Source organism: Lacerta agilis, chromosome 15 (genome assembly GCF_009819535.1).
Source record: "Lacerta agilis isolate rLacAgi1 chromosome 15, rLacAgi1.pri, whole genome shotgun sequence".
Taxonomy (NCBI): domain Eukaryota; kingdom Metazoa; phylum Chordata; class Lepidosauria; order Squamata; family Lacertidae; genus Lacerta; species Lacerta agilis.
The window spans coordinates 13158400-13179912 of NC_046326.1; the positions used below are offsets into that span (position 1 = coordinate 13158400).

At 44.4% G+C, this 21513-nt stretch overlaps 1 protein-coding gene across 2 annotated transcripts in view; it reads left to right on the forward strand.

Moving 5' to 3' along the window:
* The window catches only part of ST3GAL4 (ST3 beta-galactoside alpha-2,3-sialyltransferase 4), a 63356-nt gene that overhangs the window by 34401 nt on the left and 7442 nt on the right, over positions 1 to 21513 (forward strand). Inside the window, exons 3-8 of one of the 2 annotated variants that reach the window (XM_033171782.1) lie at positions 7380 to 7458; positions 9598 to 9667; positions 13277 to 13363; positions 13557 to 13654; positions 17326 to 17386; positions 21150 to 21245. In XM_033171782.1, the coding sequence (XP_033027673.1) occupies positions 7380 to 7458; positions 9598 to 9667; positions 13277 to 13363; positions 13557 to 13654; positions 17326 to 17386; positions 21150 to 21245 (491 nt within the window). The remainder of the gene's footprint in view (positions 1 to 7379; positions 7459 to 9597; positions 9668 to 13276; positions 13364 to 13556; positions 13655 to 17325; positions 17387 to 21149; positions 21246 to 21513) is intronic. The other variant, XM_033171781.1, reaches the window with a different exon arrangement.

The window sequence follows — 21513 nt, forward strand, 5'->3', positions numbered from 1 at the left end:
TTGTGATGAGTGAGTGGCACACCTGGTTTGGATTGGTATGTAAGTAGCATGAGGATCTCCCCCTCCTTATTCAATAAACTCGGGTGGAGTCATCTCCAGCATATTAGAATGATTCTGACTCAGGGCAGATGACTCCAACCAGTGGTGATACCCAGTGCTATTTTTCTAGAAAAAGAAGTGCCAGAACTCACCCTGAATGACAATGCCACCCACCTGAGAGGTGCTGGAACTGAGTTCTGGTGAGTTTCAGGCTGAAAAATAGCCCTGGGGGTACCATTATTTTGTTTGTGGCCTCTCTGCTTTATTTCCCTTTGCTGGAAATGGTGGACTCCCTCCTGTCATCATGTGAGATTGGCTCCAGCTTAAGGCAGCTGCCAAAGGGCTAAATCAGGGGTCACCAACCTATGGCCCGGGGGCCGAATAAGGCCTGAGTGACTCTTTTATTCAGCCCGCGGCAACCCCCGCGGCCTGCTCTTACCGGCGCAGTGCGGCATGGGGACCCACTTCCAGGTCGGAGGAGCACTGGAAATAGCTTGTGCGCATGCACACAGACCTCCTCCGACCTGGAAGTGCGCTGGAAATAGTGTGTGTGCATGCGTGTTGGCACGCGCACTCTGGCCCGCCATGTAATCGTCGCTGGAGACACCGCCCGAGGCAAAGAAAGCTTGGAGACCCCAGGGCTAATGATACTCAAGGCGGCTCACAGATTAGAAAAACAATAGCTAAAAACATAGGGGGGGAAGCAATACAGTGGTGCCTCACAAGACGAAATTAATTCGTTCTGCGAGTGTTGTCGTATAGCGGAAATTTCGTCTTGAGAAGCACGGTCGGAGGAAGCGCGGTTTTACGGGGGGGGGAATCGCAAACGTTTTCATTTTGCGAGTCACGGCCATAGGAAAATAAGTCTTGCGGGTCACCCTTTCGTTAGCGAATGCCTTTCGTCTAGCGAGTTTTCCGCCTAACGAGGCATTTGTCTTGCGAGGTACCACTGTAATTAAAAACCAATTGAACATTAATGGAATTAAAACTATATGCATATATAAAACCCACTTAAAACTACCAAACACCCTTGTTCCTCTGGGTTGAGGTAGAGATCAGAGTGTCCTTTTAGTCTGGCTTCTGCAGACTTGGGGCAGTTGGAATTAGAGTATGCTTTCTGACAGAGATGAGAGAAGGGATGCTTTCTGCCCCTTTCCCTTCTCTTGCTGGTGCATGGGGCAAGACTGGATAAGGCACGTTATGTGTTGGCATAAGAATGACAGAGAGGTTCTATCAATGAATGAAACTAAAAAGAGAAAGAAAGGGCTCTTTGTGACAGGGAAATAAAAACCTTCAGAGTTTATTGCACTCTGTCGACGGATGTTTAGTAACTGTTTAGTATTGGCTAGTGTTCTTTGTTTGCCCAACGACTTTTGATCCTGTATTTGTCTACCCTGTGTCCCTGCTGCCATTTAAATAGACTAAATTATTACATTGACGGCAGCTGGATGGGGGAGCTAGCAAGATGATGTCTGTGTCTAAGTAACCATGAACTGTGGTTTAACATTATGTAGATACTCATCTCTCACCCTCCTCATGTGCAGCTGGTAGGAGGACCTCTGCTCAGTTAGTTTCACTTTTAAATAATCTTGCTTTGCCTTGGTATAAACCATGGGTCCCGATTTAAATAAAATTCTAGTCAGTTTCAGAACTAGTTTTCTTGCACTTGCAAAGTTCTTGTTAGTTGCATTTCAGGTCTCTCTTTATTACAGTATTGATTTATTATGGCTGTTATTTTTATAAAGGCTTACTCAGCATATATACACAAGAACCACCTTGTTAAACATACATATGAAATACTTAATGAACTATATTCATTTAAATAAAAGTGCACACAGTACTGCTTCATAGCAAGTGGATTAGACGTTTACCTTCCAGCAGTAACGTTTGCTGGCTATCAGTTTGATTGCTTGCCCTGAATCTGAACCGAATGTCAAAGTTTGTTTTATTTACTTATTTTTGTCTGGTGGAACTGAAGGTGGGGTTTAGTAGGGCTCCCGGGTGACTTTCCGCCTAGGCACCAACCAAAGTGCTTAGCTTCGGCCCATGGCCAGGGATTAGAATAAATTGCATTACTGTGTCTTGGCAGTTTATCTGCCAACTGTGCAAATTGTATGTCTTATAGCCCCCATGGAATTAGACCTTCCATTAGCATCTCATTCCATAGCCCTTTCCAGTTGTTCCGAGTACTGGGGCAGTATCATAGTGACAGACTCTGGGTTGTATCCAGCTTAGTTCTTTTCAGAGTAGACCCATTGGAATTAATGAACCTAAGTTAGTCAAGTCCATTAGCTTCAGTGGGTAGAGTAGAATCAGCAATGGATGCAACCCTCTGTTTCTACTCTATATGCATATTCATCATATGGAGGGATCTCTCTATGTGTACAACTGTGGGTACTGTGTCTTGCTACGCCCTTTCTAATGAATGTGCATAGGTTGGAAGCAGACACCATTATCATTGTACGGACCTAGAATTAGGGGTGGGGGAGAATTGCAGTTTTGTTTGCATTTTAATGAGAGACTACCTAATGCACTCTTCTTGAACCAATGCGTACATGAACTGAAGCACAGCTGTCCTTTGAAATTTTCAGTTCTCTGAACTTTGCAATGCCTTTCCCCAGCCCCTGTTTGCGACAGTGCATATATTGGAGGACACTGTGTATAAAATGTACACGAGAGTGAAGGCAATGTTCTAAAAAGCATCAGAGTAGGGGAAATCGTTTTTTGGGGGGTTGGGGAAATGTGACTATTTGTCAAAGCTGCATACAAAAACGTGTATATTGAGAGAAAATTGCACCAAGATGCAATTTGCTGTGGAAATGTGGGGAACTGGATATATGACAAACTGAAATTGACATATTTGCCGATCCCTACTTAGAACAATTGAAAAGGGCAGTGGATCCTGTTGATCTAGTGAGTTCTGAAACTGGGTGAGTTTCCTGTTACACTGTACATATTCTTTTGTCAAAAAGATGTCGGATGACAAGTAAAGCTTTCTATTGTGTGCAGGTTTCTGAATGTCAAGCAGCTTTTAGAAATGTCTAAAGGTTTTGAAGTTTCGTGTGGTTTGCAGTGGATGTTAAAAGCTTCTGCCAAACGAGCCCCACTCCAGCCCTCATACCAGACTCTTCAATCCTATGGAGGGTAAAGTCAGCAAAATAAGCCTTCTAAGTCGGCACTACAGTTTCCCCCCTTGTTTTGGTTTCGACTGCACTAATAAACCTGCCCTTCCAAGGGAAAGATACTTTCCTCTGCTCTTATAGTTGTCTGAAGTAATACTCCTCAATGAGAAAGAATGACCTTCTGGATTTTATTGATGTGTTTATAGGCTGCATCAAAACTGAAGGACTATAAAAAGTCGAGAGAGAGAGAGAAGTAGTTGCTAAAGGGGTTATTTGAACATGCTGAAAGTCTATTGATTGCCCATGAATCAGTTGACAGCTAGCCTCTATGGGAAAATGAATTCAAAGGCTGATTTCTAGTTAAACAAGAAAAAGAATTGTGATCTGTAATGATTTTTCTAAAGCATTTTATAGTTAATAACAGTTTGATTTATAGCTGTACTTTTAAAGTGATATATTCAGATTAAGCTTGTTGGTTATTCCCCCCACCTCCTCCACACACATTGAAGTGATTTATTCTTGTGCATCTCACTTCATTATATTATTTTATGAGCTTGTATAAGTGCTATTTTGGTGAACGGCTATGGAATCCTTACTTACTTTGCAAAGCTATAAATGCTGATATGCTTATTAGGTACCGAGCTTGTTGTCTTTTCAATGCGGGTCAAAAAACTTTTTTTTTCTTTTTTCCAGGCCTTTTAGATTATTTTTTTTAACTTGGATTTGACCTGGTCAGGCAATTATTGCTTCTTTGTCATAGGGCACCAATTTTCAAATGAAAAGCTCTGCTGAAACGGAGTCTTGTATTGAAACATAGACACGGGCAACTTAGTGTCCCCCTTAGGCACTTGGAAACTAAGAACAAAATTGTGGTTTTTAATTTACAAAGACAAATGTCTTGTCCCTGTCTTCTTTGGAGCATTTATCTTGTGTCTTAATGGTTGATAGCTGCTTCACAGGAACCCCTGCTTGTTCCTGTCTCCATGTTCAGGATGTGAGGGGACCCCAACAGCACTTTAGATGTATAGTATAGATGTGACTAAATACATTAACATTTCACCAAAACAGACAATATACCACACCATTTAGGAATGTACTGTATAAAGGTAAAGGGACCCCTGACCATTAGGTCCAGTCGCGGACGACTCTGGGGTTGCGGCGCTCATCTCGCTTTATTGGCCGAGGGAGCCGGCGTACAGCTTCCAGGTCATGTGGCCAGCATGACACAGCCGCTTCTGGCGAACCAAAGCAGCGCACGGAAACGCTGTTTACCATCCCGCCGGAGCGGTACTTATTTATCTACTTGCACTTTTATGTGCTTTCGAACTGCTAGGTTGGCAGGAGCAGGGACCGAGCAATGGGAGCTCACCCTGTTGTGGGGATTCGAACCGCCAACCTTCTGATCTGTGGTTTAACCCACAGCGCCACTCCCGTGTACTGTATACCCAGCCATAGATAAAGCACAATTTCTGTCAACCCCAAGGGAGCACAGTAGCTGCATACATTATCCCCCATGACTAGGTCACTGGAAATATGTGGGTTGCTAATCATTTTCTGAATGCCTAAAAGGGTGGTAATTTTGTGAAGTTCAACTGGCAGTGAGTTCCAGAGTTTTGAGGAGAAGCCACTTTTGATGGTGGCAGTGAAATGAAGAGAGCTGAAGAGGGTGCATGGAGCCTTTTGCTGAGCTGCTTTTTCACCCCTCCCAATCACACCCCTACCAACCTGCTCTTCATTTCCCCCCCCCAGTTTTAAGTCCACTTTTTCCTGCAATAAAAAATCCTTGCATAGCAGAAATGGCCAGCAGAGAAAGGGTTAAGCACCCAGTTCTTACTACTTCTTTATTCCCCATGCCCCACCCCCCAAACAACTTTAACAAGTCTTGTATTGATGGCAGGGGATAACACACAGGTAAGAAAGGAGATTGAGTATCTTGGTGGTTTGGGGCGAGCTTTGTCCAAATTTGGGGAGGCTCATTTGGTTTTGTGGGGAGGAAGTAACCTGTCTTGTTAGCAAGTCAAGCCCAGCTAAATTAAGCTAAGCTAAGCATAATGAGCCTACCAGTCACTAACCAAAGCCAGTGTTTTGCTTTAACCAAAAAGACCCGTGGTCTCCTTTTGCGTGCATTTGGGTGCAATGTGTAGTTTAGGCTTAAGATGTGCTGGGGATCACTCAGGAGTCATCATAGGTGTGTTTGAAAGTAAACACTGAATGTGGGCAGGGAAACTTCCTTGTTCATTTTTCTGAGCCACATGGCAGTGCAGTGTTGAAAACCCTTAGTGGGAGACTGGGCATCCAAGAGGCAAGTTCCACTTTTGCTCAGTGGTGCTGGGTGCACGCACTAAGGAAGGAAAGCAGCAAACATAAACCCAGAGGCCCTTTTGAGAGACTGACTTCTTCGCTCTGATCCAGATGACCGAGCTGGAGCAAGTTGATTCTTTCCAAGTATGTTGAGTGTCACCTTCTACCCCTGCTTCTTTGTCTGCTTTATGAGGGATCCCGTCTGAGGTGTTCAGCGGCTACAAAGCGTACTGAGCCGTGTTGTCTGGTGTCGGACGAGGGCTTGGTGATGTTTCCGGGCATTTGGGGTTGTGTCAAAACAGAATGTTTTTGAATATGAACAGTATTGGAATACATGGGTGTCTCTCCTTTATTGCCCTTGCATTTGGAAAAGGAAACACTGTACTCTGTCTTATGTAATGTGTTTGCATATCAGTTGCCAGCCAAATCCTTCCAGTGAGAAGCCTCGCAGCAGATGGGGGCAACGGGTCTCCAATATTTTTTGTCCCTGGCACCTCAAGCAAGATGTTGGCGGAGATGAACTCTTGGACTGATGTAGGGGCATCCAACATGGTACCCTCCAGATACTGTTGAACTCCCATTCCCATCAGTCCCAGCCAGTTTAACCAGTTGCCGGGGATGATGGAGGCTCTGTACCCCAACAGCATCCGGAGGGCACACTATGTGTGTAAATACAAGCATTTGCATATTAACCTAAGATGAGATATGCAAACTTTATAAAATTGCTGAAATAGTTGCAGAAGAAAGCAAGCTACAAATTGAAACCAGAACAGGAACAAACAATGCTTTTAAAAATATAACTTAAATGTGGCTTTCTTAAGTATTTGATTAGGAGTTGGGGTTTTTTGTTGGGGTTTTTTTGTTTTTGAGAAGTTATATTCTGAATTCAGTCTACATGAATTTAAATGATCTTGCATTAACATCTGTTTAGATTTTAAATGAACATTTAGGATTATGCTTATTTAGAAAATAAAACACAATTCAGAAACGTTTTCACATATTCAAGATTCATTGAAATCAAATGAGCTCAAGAGCTTTCTTTAAAAAAAAAACCGCATGCCCAGACACCTGTGCAGAAGCAATTTTTGGCGTCTGGACATGCGCAGACCCGGTTTCTGGTATATGCGCGTGCACAGCTGCCATTTCTGGCGCTGCTCGGTGAGTCCCCATGCTATGCGCAGGGGACTTGCCGAGCAGGCGTCTTGGTTTGTGGGCAGCTCGTGGGCCGGTAAAACGGTCTTCGTGGGCTGCATCCGGCCCATGGGCCGGAGGTTGCCGACCTCTGCCTTAGATCTCAGCTCAATCACTGAGATCATCTGCAGAAGCATCATTGGTTGTTCCCTGAGTTGGCAAGGCCCCCTTGCTAACAAGAAATGGAAATCTTTATTGTCATTGGTCCAGTATTGTTGAATACAGTGGTACCTCATGTTATGTACTGGCGCCCTTACGAATGCTTCGGGTTACGTGCTCCGCTAACCCAGAAGTAGACGCCCCTTGTTGCGAACTTTCCCCCAGGATGCAAGGAGAAGTCATGCTCTGGCAGCACGACAGCAGCGGGAGGCACCATTAGCGAAAATGCGCCTCATCTTACGAGTGGTTTCCAGTTATGAACGGACCTCCGGAACGGATTAAGTTTATAACTGGAGGTACCACTGTACTCTGCCAATAGAGACTCAGTGGGCACTTTCTGTTTCAATTCTTAAATGCCTGCTGGAAACTTTTCTATTCCACCAGGCCTATGCAGGCAACTGAGAATATATTTTTCTGCAATGGTTAGTTGAGGTCTGTTTTTAACTTTTGTGTGTGTGGTTTTATGCATTTTGTGACAAACCGCTTTGATATTTTTAATCAAGTAGCTGTGTGTGCATATCTTTATTAATAAATAACTTAAATAAGCATGTCTTGTTCGTTTTCCAGGTGGCTGATAGCAGTTGCAATGAGAGCAAAAGCCACAAGACGATTCTTCATCTGCTGATAAAAATGATCAACAAGTCTCGTAAGTCCAAGTGTTGTGCCATTCCCCTTTCTTATGCTAAACGTATCTGGAAGCAAGTGTACCTGTGATCTGGACAAGTAAGGGTGGAGTATGTGATAGTGGTGTAGAAAATTATGTATTTAAAAATGGTGGGTAAAAGATTGGCTAAGGGCCGTGGCTTGCAAGGAAACAAGAAAGCACGATCCCTGGTCAGATGTGACACAAAGCCAAAAAAGGGTTCCTAGTTTGTTTATCCCACCTGTTTCAGGGGATGAGCAAAGTGGGAACCATCAGTAATCATATCAATGTGTTGCTCTTTCCTGATAAACCATTCTAAATCTTAGCTTATCATTATATGAGAATGTGGCTAGTGAGTAACAGATGTCACCACCAAGGTTTACAGTCATAAGAAATACCCACCATGCAGGATTGGGAATGTTAAAGAAGAAGAAAAAGTCAACCTTGACTTTAGCAAAAGTGATTGTGGGCAATGGGCCTTGGAAGCTTCTTTCACAAATGGATGCCCAGAAAATGATTTCTCAGCATTGGATGATTCTGCATTGGATAATGGTGTGGATTCAACTGAAAAGCATCCTGTCTGAGGTCATATGGAAAGGCTTGTTGTGGGTTGAAAGAAGGAAGTGCCTTTAGAAAATGAATATATGGGTTCCAAAGTGAGAAAGGATGCATTTGGAGGACAATGCCAAATGAGCGGTGCCAAGGGGGAAGGGTTCCCGAATGTACTGTTATCCAAGGACCCATGAAAACCTATAGCCTCCCTGATGAGGCTGCAATCTCAGCAAAGCAAATGATTCCACCGCCACCCCACCCCAGACACCTATAACCTGGCCTCTGCCACTGCTTGAGATCCCATCCACACTAAATATGGCTTTCCCCCAAAGAATCCTGGGAACTGCAGTTTAAGGGTGCTGGGAATTGTAGCTGTGTTGATGGTTAATGACAGTTCCTGGGATTCTTTGGGGCGAAATCATGTGCTTTAAATGTATGGTGTGGGTGGGATCAGAAAGGTTTGTAAATGCTTTTAGGTTGTTTATTACAACTTTGTGCTCTTGGATCTCTATCTTTAAAATCCATTTATTTAGTCCGTATGGGATTGCTGTTTCACTTTGCTTTGCCCCTGTATTCTTATTCAGGTCTTCACCTGAAAAACTGTTGAGGGTGAAGCAGGGTTGCACACAATAACCCCGCTCCCAACATCCCCGTTGGCTGCAACCTCAGACCTTTGTGGATTGGGTCAAAGGTCTGATTCTCTTGATTGTTCAGCTGAATGCACACTGAATTCTCTCTGCAAGGACATTGGGGATGTGGGCTACAGCAGTACACCTGTACCCCTTTCATACATTATTATGCCCACATGTTCTTCGAATGCCCCAGATACGACCAAAAATACGTCCCGCCTTCCTTTGTAGAAGATGGTGACATCTCCGTACTTGAACATCTTAGCATTAGGACAGGTGGCTGGGGCTGATGGAAGCTGGAGTACAGCAACACCTGGAGAGCCATAGGTTCCTCTACCCCTGATGTACAGGTGTCTGCCTTCTTGTTACATCCCAGTGTTCTGCCAAATGCAGGGGTTCTTTTCAGGGATATCAGGGCATATAAACCAAGCAGGTGGAGGGTGAACCAAAATACCTTTATTGAAGAAAGTAAAACATACATACCCAAATCAACATGTCTCCAATCTGCTCACAGGAGCCCCTCAAATGGGTAGCGGGGACGCACAAACCAACTCACAGCACCCTAGCCCTGGGTCTGTGACGATGCTCCCTCTCCCATCTTAAATGCCTGCCTTTTATAGAGAGCTTGATCTTAATTAGCAACATCTGTGATCAAACATCCAAGCTTTCCTTCCTTAAAGTGAACACCCACACATCAATAAGTTAAGTTTGGGGCGGGGCTAGGATATGGGGAGAACTCGTGACAATATCTTCCGGGTTGTTTCCCATACACCCATGTCCTAAGTTTGCAGGTTGGCTTTGAAAGAGGCCCCTGAGCTGAGCCATAGTGAATCCAGGCTCAAGTTAAAGCTTTCTCTCTGTCTGCACCCTGGCATTCCTTCACATGTGTTTTAGGCGTTGTGTGGCTACACTTAACTGGCTCAGTGTTAACAGTATTCTGTCTTTTTTTGTTGTTGTTCAGGATGGAAGATACTTGGAGTATTGGCTATATTTTTGGTGATGGTGTGGTATACAAAATCCCGGGAAGAAAGGTACATGCAGCTGTGAGATTGTTTTTCTTTTTCTTTTAAAAGGGGGCACATGGGGTGTTTTGGGTCGTTATCCCTGCCCTTTTATTAAGGTCAGATATATTACCTGAATCGGGCCGTAGCTGATTAATAGCCATTGTTCAAAATGGACCCTCGGGGCCTTTAGCTGGAAACAATAGGTGAGAACATCTCTCACTTATTCATATGGGTGACAAGTCCATTCCTAAGCGCAGTTCAGCTGCTTTCCTTGAAAGTAGTGGTGAGGATTCTGTGGACCTCCAGTTATTGCTAGACTTCCAACTCCTGTCATCCCAGTATAGCCAGTGGCCAGGGATAATGGGAGCTGGAATCCAACAGCATATGGAGGGCTACAAGTTCCTTGTCCCCGATTTAAAGCCTTGCATGGCTTGGGAGAAGAGTGTGTCAAGCAGTGCCTTATCTTACATCTGCCTAAAGAAACCAAGTGGGCTGCCAGAGGAGGGAACCCCCCCCCCCTTACCCAGTGTAGAAAAGCAGCAAGATCCCAGAGTAAAGATTGAGGTCTCGGTCCATCCTTTGCCATTCCTTAGCAGACTAGTAAAAACTTCCACAGGCTATTTACTTTTGTGGGCGTCTTTAACCTAGCCGAGTTAAACTGTGACATTTCATGGCCACTAGTTATTTACTATCATGTTTTCTGCTTTTAAATTTTTGCTCTTATCTTCTTAAAGTCAAAGTCTCTCTCTCTCTCTCTCTCTCTCTCTCTCTCTCTCTCTCTCTGTGTGTGTGTGTGTGTGTGTGTGTAAGCCATCCATATAATATTTATTTTGGCTCTGGCGCAGACATTTTAGAAATAAATAAAGCAAGTGAGATAAAGGTTCGGTTACTGTTTGGCAATCCTTTCTCCTAATCTCGAATGCATGTGGATGTCATGAAGTATGAATCAGTGGCCAGAGAAGTGCACTCTGCACCTGCTCATGGGCTTGCCCATCTTTTCATAGGTTCCAGGAAGGAGTCCTGGTGTTGAAAATACATCCCATGGGTACAAATGAAGCCCGGAAACTGGGAATGAAAAGTTTGCTTGAAGGGGGAAACCAGATTATAGATAGTGGTGTTCAGGACAAATGAATTGAGCATGCTTTCAAATCCATAACTCTGGAAAGAGGAATATTTATCAAATTGTTTCTTGGACTGTTTTTATCCTGGCAGCTCAACCAGAAGCCATTGTGAGCATTGGGCCAAACCAGGGCTGGGCGGAATCTGGTTTTCATCATTGCAGTATATCACCAGCTAAACATCGCGATATACTGATATACAGTCGTACCTCGGGTTACGCACTTAATTGGTTCTGGGTCGCTGTACGTAACCCGAAATGTACGTAACCCAAACAATGCGTTTTGCGCATGCACGAAGTGCACAGAACGCTTCTGCGCATGTGTGGATCGCGCACGGCGGGTTACACTTCCGGGTTACGGGAGTACGTAACCCGAAGCGTACGTAACTCGAGGTACGACTGTATCACAATATCTGAAATAAGGATGGAACTATGTAGAGGCATTGGCTGGCTTCACATATTTTCCTGCATTGCTATTTTTTCATAGCGCAAGCAAATGCGCACACCCCATGATTTGCAATATATTGCCAGGTCAAAAATTATGAAACGGATATAATGATATGGACTTCAAACTGGTTTTGGATGATGCATCAATATATTGCCCAGACTGCACATTAAATTAGTCCCACTTTTAAAAAGGCTTGCTTAAACTGGCTTATTTCAAGAGGAGTCCAGATTGGGGCCAGCCCCTGTTTCTCACTCGAAATCCCCCCTCCTATTTCCCACCAATGGTTTTGATACCACATTTGGGGACAAATAAGAGGAGTTGGTGTTGATGTCTGGTAGTAAAGCAACATAGGTCTTCGATCCATGTAGAAAGCATGTTCCCTGCATGATTAGGGTCCCCAACATGGTTGATTTTCTTTCGAAATAAGAGCAGCCAGCTTAAAAATATTTTCTTTTAAAGTGTAAGTAATGTGGCGTGAGGTTTGACATTTTGAACCCAGTAAACATGGATTCTTGCTTTTCCTTGGCTGTGAGCTTCCCATGTCTTGGGGTGCCACGTAACAAGCCATGCACTGCAAGCAATTAACAAAGACCAACCACAAAAAGTGGTTGTGTAGGTGACTGAGAGCTGATTCACTCCTTTTCACCCTGTGGCAGCTGAAAGGCCATCATACCTGACCATTGGCAATGCTGCCTGGGTCTGAATTGGACCCAGAGACCGTAGATCCTCTGTCTCTGGTTTGCAAAAGTAAAGAAGATATAGCAACAAAAACAAAAGCCATACAAAAACACACTTATCAATAAAACCTACGAGCCCTGCTCACTTCTGTCCTGCTTGCAGCCATTTGAGGAAGGTTGCTTGCCTATGTAAGCACCTCTTCTCGAATGCTTAAGACACTTTTATCTCCCATTACCTTCCAAATGCTTGGAGCATCACTTTTCATGCTCTGTTAGTGCACAGGCTGGTCCACCACTCTTGGAAGTGTAATCCTGGGCTTGGAAGGTGCCTTTTACGGAGGCTGTGTACAGTATGCAGCACGCATGTAAAGCACATTACCTCCCCCAAGAATTCTGGGAACTGTAGCTTACTCCTCCTAGACCTGCATTTCCTAGGGCCCTTAACAAACTACAGTTCCCAGGATTTTTCAGGGCAAGTTGTGCTTTCAGTATATGGCATGTATGAATATTGAGGCCACCTATCTCAGTAATGTCTGCACATTTATGTTGACAGGCTGTGACTCTCCAGGGATTTAGGCAGGGGTCTTTCCCATCCCTCCCTAACTGGAAATGCTAGGGATTGAACCTGCAACTGTCTGTATAAAGCTCATGTTGACTACTGCTGAGCTGCAGCCCCTTTCCAACAATGTGGGTCTTAGGAGAAGCTGTCATTTCTGCACAGCCTCGCCGATCCATGCTGAGGACTTGTGCCCCACCCATCAGCCAAAATGCTGCTCAGTGTGGCTTACATACAGTCAGTTAAGACGAAACAGTCTTTGCCCGGAGGCTTACAATCTAAAAAAGCATGATACACAAGGAGATAAGGACAGAAAGGGAAGAGGAAAAAAAGCAAACTCAGGCATTGGTTCTTAAATAGTAGTCCTTACAATGACTATCAGTTCACGGGCAGGGCATGCCTGATGGACTCAACCTTTGGCAAATCTGATGGAATGAGCCCTGCTTCTCATCTGTCCCATGGAGGCACCCTAATGGAGTGGTGGTTTGTTTCACTTGTGGCTAGCAGGTGATGTCTCAAACCAAACCTCTTTCTTTCAAGTCCCTAGAGCGTGGGCGGACTATGGACTTTCAAATTTCAGCACTGCCCTGTGCGAGGCCAAAATTTGGTGCACCTCCTCCTCTTGCCTTCTGTTCAGATCACTATGTCATAGTTGCGATGCCCTGCGGCATCCCCTGGGCTCAGCGCCCAGGGCAGCAGAACTGGTTGCAGTGCCCTAGAGTCTTGGATTGCACAAGCATCCACTCTTAAATTGTACATCACTGAGACAACTTTGGGGGGGGGGGGTAAGGAAGCAACAGCAACACTTAACTCCCCCCCACCCCACTTCCCTTTGTTGTTTGTCTTACAGTTTTGATTACCCAGTGCAACAGATGACTTGTCCTCTGGGAGAGGTGGAGAAGAAAGCTGCACAGCTCATCGCAAAGTAAGTAACCGGACTTGTTGTATATTGTGGGAATGTGGTCTCTGAGATCTCATCTACCTGCTTCTCCTAAGCTTGGGGGGGCCAGATAGGAGGAATGGGGTGGGATCGGATAGAGTGAGTCTAACAGGAGAGGGAGGCTCTGAATATATAAAACGCCAGATTTGCATGATCTTCTCCTCTGCATTCATTGCAGTTACACACGGGAACATCCACTATTTTTACAGCTAAAGGATTACTTCTGGGTAAGGACCCCCTCACCCTACGAGCTGCCATATGGTACTAAAGGAAGCGGTAAGCAAACCAGCTGTCTCTTTTCTTCTAGCCGGCATCTTCTGTATTTGTCCCTGTATTCCACGCTTTCCCTCTCATTTTTCTTGCGGAAAGTTTGCTCTGATTTAGTAGCCATCTGTTGGACTATTTTTCTAAGATAATATATATTGTTCTTCACACAAAGGTAAGCCAGGTGTTTCCACTCTTTCTCCAAGGAGCTCTGAGCATCTTAAGTTTCCAGGAGGTCTCCCATCATATAGGGCCCATGCAGTGTGGCTTCTTTCACAGCAAAAATGCACCCAATAGGATACCTTATCTTTGCAGTGTGCTCAGTTACTGAAGGCGACTTTCACCAGATCACGTAGTTTGGGTTCCTTATCCACACAGCATACTTTCTAGCCCAGGGTGGTGCCCTCCCATTACAGCTCCCATCATCCACAACTATTGACTATGCAGCCAAGGGCTGATGGGAGTTGTAGTTGAAGAACATCTGGAAGTTACCACTATCCCTGCTGTAGCCACATGTTTGTTCGGCCAGTTGTGATTGCTAAGAGCCAATATCAGCAAAGTTGTGGTTTCCTTAGCCTCTTATTCACAGTATAAACTATAAGGAAGTGGCAACTGTGGAAACACACAAGAGCCACAGGCAGTAAAATAGCAGAATTCATAGCTGTAGCCACTGATTCCCTCCTTCCTTATAGCTTATGGATGTTGTTGGGAACCTCCCTAACAACATCCGTAAACCATCAAGGAAAAATATAAAATTAGCACATAGTTAGAAAACGGTAATTAAGGAGCTCTCTTTGCGGCTGCCCTGGAGTAAGAGAGGGGAGCCTGTGAACCTGAGACTCGCCTCATCTCAGTCTCGTCACACTAAACTTTGATTTAGCGTGGTGCTAAAACTGAGCCATAGATAAGGAAAGACATCTGCGATAGGTCCAGCAGAATGTGTTCATCAATCATACACTTTTAAATCTATAGTTCAGCAGATAAATCGGTTGGCTCATGAGAACTTCATCGTATCAGGTAGCCTTGGCATTATTTTGAAACAGTGGGCTTCATTCCAAGAGGCAAAAGTATAAATTGGCAGGTATCCACTGGACAGGTGTTATAGGTGTTCATCTTTCTAACGGCTCTCTCATAACTGTTGCTGTTGGTTGAAAGTTAACTAACTTTAATAATACAAAGGACTGCATTCTACTTCTGTTGAGTGACTGGCTGTACCATTGCATTTGTTAACAATTGGCCGTCAGATTCTTTTTAATGCCTCTCATTTCCCCAGGGAGTTCAGCAAGGTGGAAGTTCCCAAAATAAGCACAGTTCAATTACTTTATGTACAAAGCTGGAACTCTTCCTTCCCCCTCCTTTCCTTGTTCCAGACAGAACCACTATTGTGTGCAAGGTGCAGTCAAAGGGCCTGTTGTGCTGCAATATGTGTTGGGTTCTGCTTAGGAACTGATGAAATCTCATCTGCATCCGTCTGTAGATTGATCTGACTCCTTGTCTTTCCTAATCCACTAGTACATGACAGGGAGAAAAGCACACCTTGCACATGCAATGCAAGTTGAGTTGAGTTGTGTTGCCTCGTGTCATGGCCGAACATTTAAAAAAAATATTGGTAAAGTATAGTAGGCTGAGCCTTTTAAAAATATTTTAAAATTTCTGCACACCTACAGCAGACGTTCAGGGGGAGTTAGAGCACTTCATTCCTTTTTTGTGTGAACTAGGCCTGTGGTACAGCAACCCAACCAAGGGTAGGGCTCAGTTCGTACTCTGGGAAATGCTGACATTGCTCCAGTAAGGGGAAGCTGAAATTGAGCATTTATATAGTAGTAGCAGCAGCAGGTGCAGCCTAATTGTTAGCGCCACCTGTGCTGCAAGATGCTGCTCTGTGAAAGGGCCCAGCCTTCTCCTCTTATCTCCAACCACAAAGGAGCAGGGAGCCTCATGTCTTTTGGGGTCTTCTGCAGCTGAGTCCTCCAAGTCAGAGGATGGCAGCACTGCATCCTCAGGCCAGACGGTAGCATTAGTCCCGCAGATCCACCTAAGAGCACTTTGGGGCCACTCCTGCATATCCTTCCCCTTCTGCTTTAGTCCCCTCCCTCATCTCCTGAAGATGAGAAATCCAACTCCAGGTTTGTGACATGAGTCTTGTCAAGACCCTGGTCAACAATGGACTTTGGAACTTTCAAGATACATTTAGATTTATGTAATTTTAGCAGAGAGCCTGCCGTGGAAACACACTTGTTGCACAGTGCATGTTGCATTCTCTCCCACATTGAGTTTAGCAGGCACCATTTTATTTACTTTCTCTCCAGAATTTGTATGGTGCCTTTCAGAGTTAAAGCTTTTCCAAGGCTAATCTTCATATTTGTCGCTGTGCTGAGTGGCTCTTCCCCCTTCCTTGCCAGAGCAAGTTTTCTACATCAAAAAAATTACTCATTTTTTAATAGGGTGGAGACTGTACCTACGGTACTTAAGAATGTAAAAAGAAAAGAAAAAAGGATGGTCTGCTTGAAGCATGATGGGTCGGCCACAGTGATTTAACTTTTGATTCGATGTTCACTTGGTCTGTCAAATGCAGTTAAAAACTTTCCTTGTTTGGGTGTTGTCAATATTCTTTGCAAGAGGGAGGGCTGGGTCACCCCAAGACATTTTGCTGCCTGAGGTGGATAAGATGAGGTGAGCAAAATATGTAAGCTGCTTCTCTGCAGTTAGGTCAAACTACCAATTTTTTTTTTGGGGGGGGGGAGAAACTCATTTGGAAACAAATATTTTAAAAACAGGGTTGTTGGGGTTTTTAAAATGTCGTCTTTCCACACAAAGCTTTCCAAGGTAGTTAACAAGAATAAAGAACAAATATAAAACAGCAAAAGAAAGATTGTAAAAATTACCATATAAACTAAATACTATATGGCATAAAAAACCCAAACAATCAAGCTATAAAGCAGGAAAAAAACCCTACAAAAAACACAAACCAATAAAGTTGTAAAAGCAGAAGACAATATAATAGCTGTTGCATTCACAAATCCACAAATGCATTCTCTAGGTTGCAAGTGGTGACTGTAGATGGTATTCAACTAAGCTTTATTCAGAGTAGACTGACTAAAACTAATGAATATAACCAAAACAAAATAGAAAATTCTATCCAGTAGCACCTTAGAGACCAACTGAGTTTGTTAGGCCAATTAATTTCAGTGGGTCTACCCGAGTAAAATTCAGTTGAATACTGCGCTGTATCTTTCCATCTGGTGACAGCTCGCTCCAGTGCTGAGCGGAATACAGAAGAACCCTTGTCCAGCCCTAATGCCAGTTGGATGCACTTGGATACGAGAGGTCTGATAACTCCATGCCCTTCTCCTGTGTCTGGAACACAGGAGAAAAATGGGACCTTCAAAACCAGAGAGTCCTCTTTTCTGAGTTCCTCTGGAGTTAGCATGGCGTCAGGCAAGAGGCACGTTATATAGTAATGCTGCCTGCACCATTTTGCTCTTCTTGGCTCTCCAATCACCCTAAGTAAGTTGTAAGAATTGATTTGCTACATCAGAACAAGATTCCATCTAGTCCATCATTCTGTTTCCAGCAGTTTCGTCCTTTGGGCTGTTCCGTCGGGGCAGCTCTTACGTTCTTAATGTCTGAACCGAGGCAGCATGGACTAAGCTGGTTAATTGCCTACATTTGTTCCTTTGCAGAGGAAATTCTCTTGCGAGTTCTGGCGATCACAAGTTATGCTGTGCCTGAAAGCTTACAAAGGTAATACAACTTCATTCAGAAAACGGGTGGGTTCAGTTCTTTGGGCTATTCTCTCCCATTTATGGAATTGGTAGCTGCAGAGCATGGAGTATCCCTTTTCTCCACCATAGTTACTCCGGGCAAGTTCATACATGTGTGTTACAGAATGATTTTTTTTTTACAGGAAATATGTGTATCTATGTATTTTGGAAAGTTTGCTGTATATATCAACACCTCTTAAGATATTGTAACCAAATTTTGCATGATGGTTCCTGAGATCAGGGAGCATGTTTTCGTCTATGTTGGCATACAGTTGGACATATTTTTGAATCAAGTTGGCAGACAGAGCTTTACAAAACTGTTGGTGTTAACCACTGATTTCAAAACTGCAGCAATATTTTGGTTTCTTAAGAGTTCCCAAGCAATGCCAGGAACGAGAATTTCTCTCTGTGTGTAAAGTCACAAAGAGGTCAATTCAGCGGTAAAAGAATTCAGAGAACCCAGAGGCCTGACCCTGCAACCAAAGTGAATGGTCAGGGGAGGATACTCAGAAACTTGCCATTTTTACAGAGATGTGATGGCGTGAGCATGGGTGGAGCTTGTAGTTTGTGTGGGAGGTCCCTCTTTCAGTTCACAGCATCTCCAGTTTTTTGTTGTTGTTTTTAAACTCTTAAGGTGACAGTGCTAGGAATTATCTCTGTCAAAGGCTTTTGAGAGCACCACTGTTTGGAAGGTTTCATTCCCCTTGGAACAAGTTTTCCCCACTTCAGCCTGTGCTGCAGGTATAGTTTTTAAACTTAAATCCTGCAAAACCTGCTTATCAGAGGTGAAACTGGGTGTGAGTGTGCAATGTACAGTCACATCAACACCACTGTGCATCTAAAGCAGGAGGTGGCAAAGTTTTTGCGGCTTGGGCCGGTTCACGGTCCTGCAGACGCCGTGGTGGGCCGGAGTGTGCACATGCATGCGCAAACACTATTTCCGGTACTCCTTCTGGTGCGGAGGAGGCGTGCACAGCTTCCCATTGGCTGCAGGAGCTTCCTGCAGCCAATGGGAAGCTGGCCAGCATCCCGGAAGGCGGTCCCCGCTCTGCTCCGTGCCATTTTAGCACGGGAGCCGACCGAGGGGCGGCAGGGGTCCATGGGTCGGTTAAATGACCCCCATGGGCTGCTTGTGGCCCATGAGTCTTAGGTTGCCGACCCCTGATCTAATACATATTTACAGCATATATAAAGCACATTGCTTCCCCCAAAGAATCCTGGGAGCAGTAGTTGGTTATGGGTGCTGGCAATTGCAGCTGTGTGAGAGGTAAACTCAGGGTTCTTTGGGGGAAACCATGTTTGTTAAATGTGCCTTAGATGTATGGTATAAATATGACCTAAGAGTGGCAATCCCTCTTTCAAATCTTAACGTGGGGAACCTAGATAGCTGCTTTAATCCATGTCAGGCTATTAGTCCATCTAGGTCATTTACAGGCAGTGTGACTCTTCAGTATTTCAGAGTGCCAATCTTGATCAAGTCTCTGACGTGTGGTTCCATCCTTTCCTTCGGGACATAAAATTGTGGCACTGAGTCACAGCCAGAAGTCTGATACCTGCCTGGAAATAAAGTCAGTGCTCTGAAAGTCAGTCTGGGTATTTAAAGTGAAAAGTAAGAAATCCATAGGAGAGTAAAGGAAGTGTTGGTTTTAGCAGAGGTGTGAGAAGCTGAACTGCCAATCAACCAAAGCTAGGATGAAATAGCTAATGTTAAAAGGTAAAGGGACCCCCGACCATTAGGTCCAGTCATGTCCGACTCTGGGGTTGCAGCGCTCATCTTGCTCTATAGGCCAAGGGAGCCGGCTTTTGTCCGCAGACAGCTTCTGGGTCATGTGGCCAGCATAACAGAGCTGCTTCTGGCGAACCAGAGCAGCGCACGGAAACGCCGTTTACCTTCCCACCGGAGCAGTCCCTATTTATCTACTTGCACTTTGACGTGCTTTCAAACTGTTAGGTGGGCAGGAGCTGGGACCAAGCAACGGGAGCTCACCCCGTCGCAGGGATTTAAACCGCCGGCCTTCGATCGGCAAGCCCTAGACTCTGTGGTTTAACCCACAGCGCCACCTAGGTGTGTGCAAATTTGTGGCTTAATCTACCAAGCTGCTGGCCTAGTGGATTAGCACGTGGTAAACCAGGTAGGTCTGTGCCTGAAATCCCCATTCAAGATAGAAATTAATTGTATTGGCCTAGCACCTGGCTTCCCATCTACAAAATAGTATTGAAGTTGCATATAATAATTGGATAAAAGCACCATATAAATCTCTTCCAGCAACCATTAGGGAATGTTCACTAAAAATTGTGCATGGGGTGGTGTATAACACTGAGGTACCTATCTTCTACAAAGCCCAGTAGTTTCCCATTATGTTGCAGAGGATGCCAAATTATGGGTACCTTTACTTACCACCATTTGTGGTGGGAATGTCTACAAATTAACCTCTGGTGTAATATAGTCTGGCAAACAGCCATAATGGAAACGTCATAGAAATTGAAGGTGGCAAGGGGAGATTAAAAAACAAGATAGTTTATACACTGTGTGGTATAATTTTATTAAATATACAGATGAAACAATAAGAAATGCCTACAACATATAGTGCAATATGGTGTAGATAAGCGGGTAATAATACTCTTACTATTCTGTGTATTTCCAAGTTAATTTACTGAAGTTGGTTTACTGCCATCAGCTCATTATGATGTACTGTAAAATGACATGTTGTATTTTACCCTAGTGACCCATTGTTTTTTTTTGGCAGTCGTATCATGTTTTATTATGCATGTACGATGTTGTAACATAAATTTAAAAAAATAACACCAGAACATGCAAAAACATGGGCGTGTTACCAAAAAGCAGGTATTAAGGACACTATGGGAATATTCGAAATGGGTAACTTAACAACACTTAGTACAGGCTTCCTCAAACTCGCCCCTCCAGATGTTTTTGGCCTACAACTCCCATGATCCCTAGCTAGCAGGACCAGTGGTCAGGGATGATGGGAATTGTAGTCCAAAAACAGCTGGAGGGCCGAGTTTGAGGAAGCCTGACTTAGAAGGTATTTACAGAAATATAGCCCAATGATGACAGCTAATTAAAGGGAGAGTGCTGTTGCACCCATGTCTTGCTTGTAGGCTTCCCCCGGGCACCTGGTTGGTTTCTGTGAAAATAAGGCGCTGGATTAGATGGGCTTTTGGCCCGACCTAGCAAGGCTTCTCTTATGTTCTTAAATTCATAAGGGATTATTTAAATCTGGATGTTAATGGAAAAATGCAAACAAATTTAAGCAAATCAGTACTGTCAAAGACTGAGACAGAAGAATACTTTGTGTAAAAATAGTTTCTTACAAATGGTTAGTATACTCTGCCATTGTGCTCTGGTCGGTCCCCCCCCCTTTAGTGTACAACTAGTCTACCCCTGCAAACCCCACCCTACTGGCACTTCATATATTGTCAGGTGGGGTGCTTAAAGTAGCACGTGTCTCCGCTTTCCAGTAAGTGGTCATAGCATTTATGGAAGGGCTGTAGCTTGGAAGACCTCTATTTTGCATATGGACAGTTCTATTCCCAGCATTTCCAGGTAGAGCTAGGACACACTCGCTGCCCGAAGCCCTGAATAGCTGCTGCCAGTCAGTGTAGACAACACTGAGCTGTGGACCAAGGCAGCTTCCTGTGTTCTTCTCTGATTAGCCAACCTTCTGAGACGTTTCTTCCCTGTCTAGGAGTGTATAACGGAGTCTTCCTTTTCTCTTTCGCAGTTTGAAGTGCCGGAGATGTGCAGTAGTAGGAAATGGACACCGGCTCAGAAACAGCTCTATGGGAGAAGCTATTAACAAATACGATGTTGTGATCAGGTACTTAGATGCATCGGGGTCTGTGATCTTTCACAGCAATGCAGCCAGTTTCTCTGAATGTAGCATGGTCCTGTTTTGCCACGTGGAACTGAATGGGGCTGTTTGCAACAGCGGCATCATCCCAGTGGATCCTTCCCCTCTGCAAGTCGTACTTACCTCATCTACTGACACCACCACCTTCCACTTTTCCACCTTGCTACCACCCCCATCAGCGGCAGCAAGTAATGTGAAGGAGGAGATGGGGAAATGCACAGCATGATAACATCAG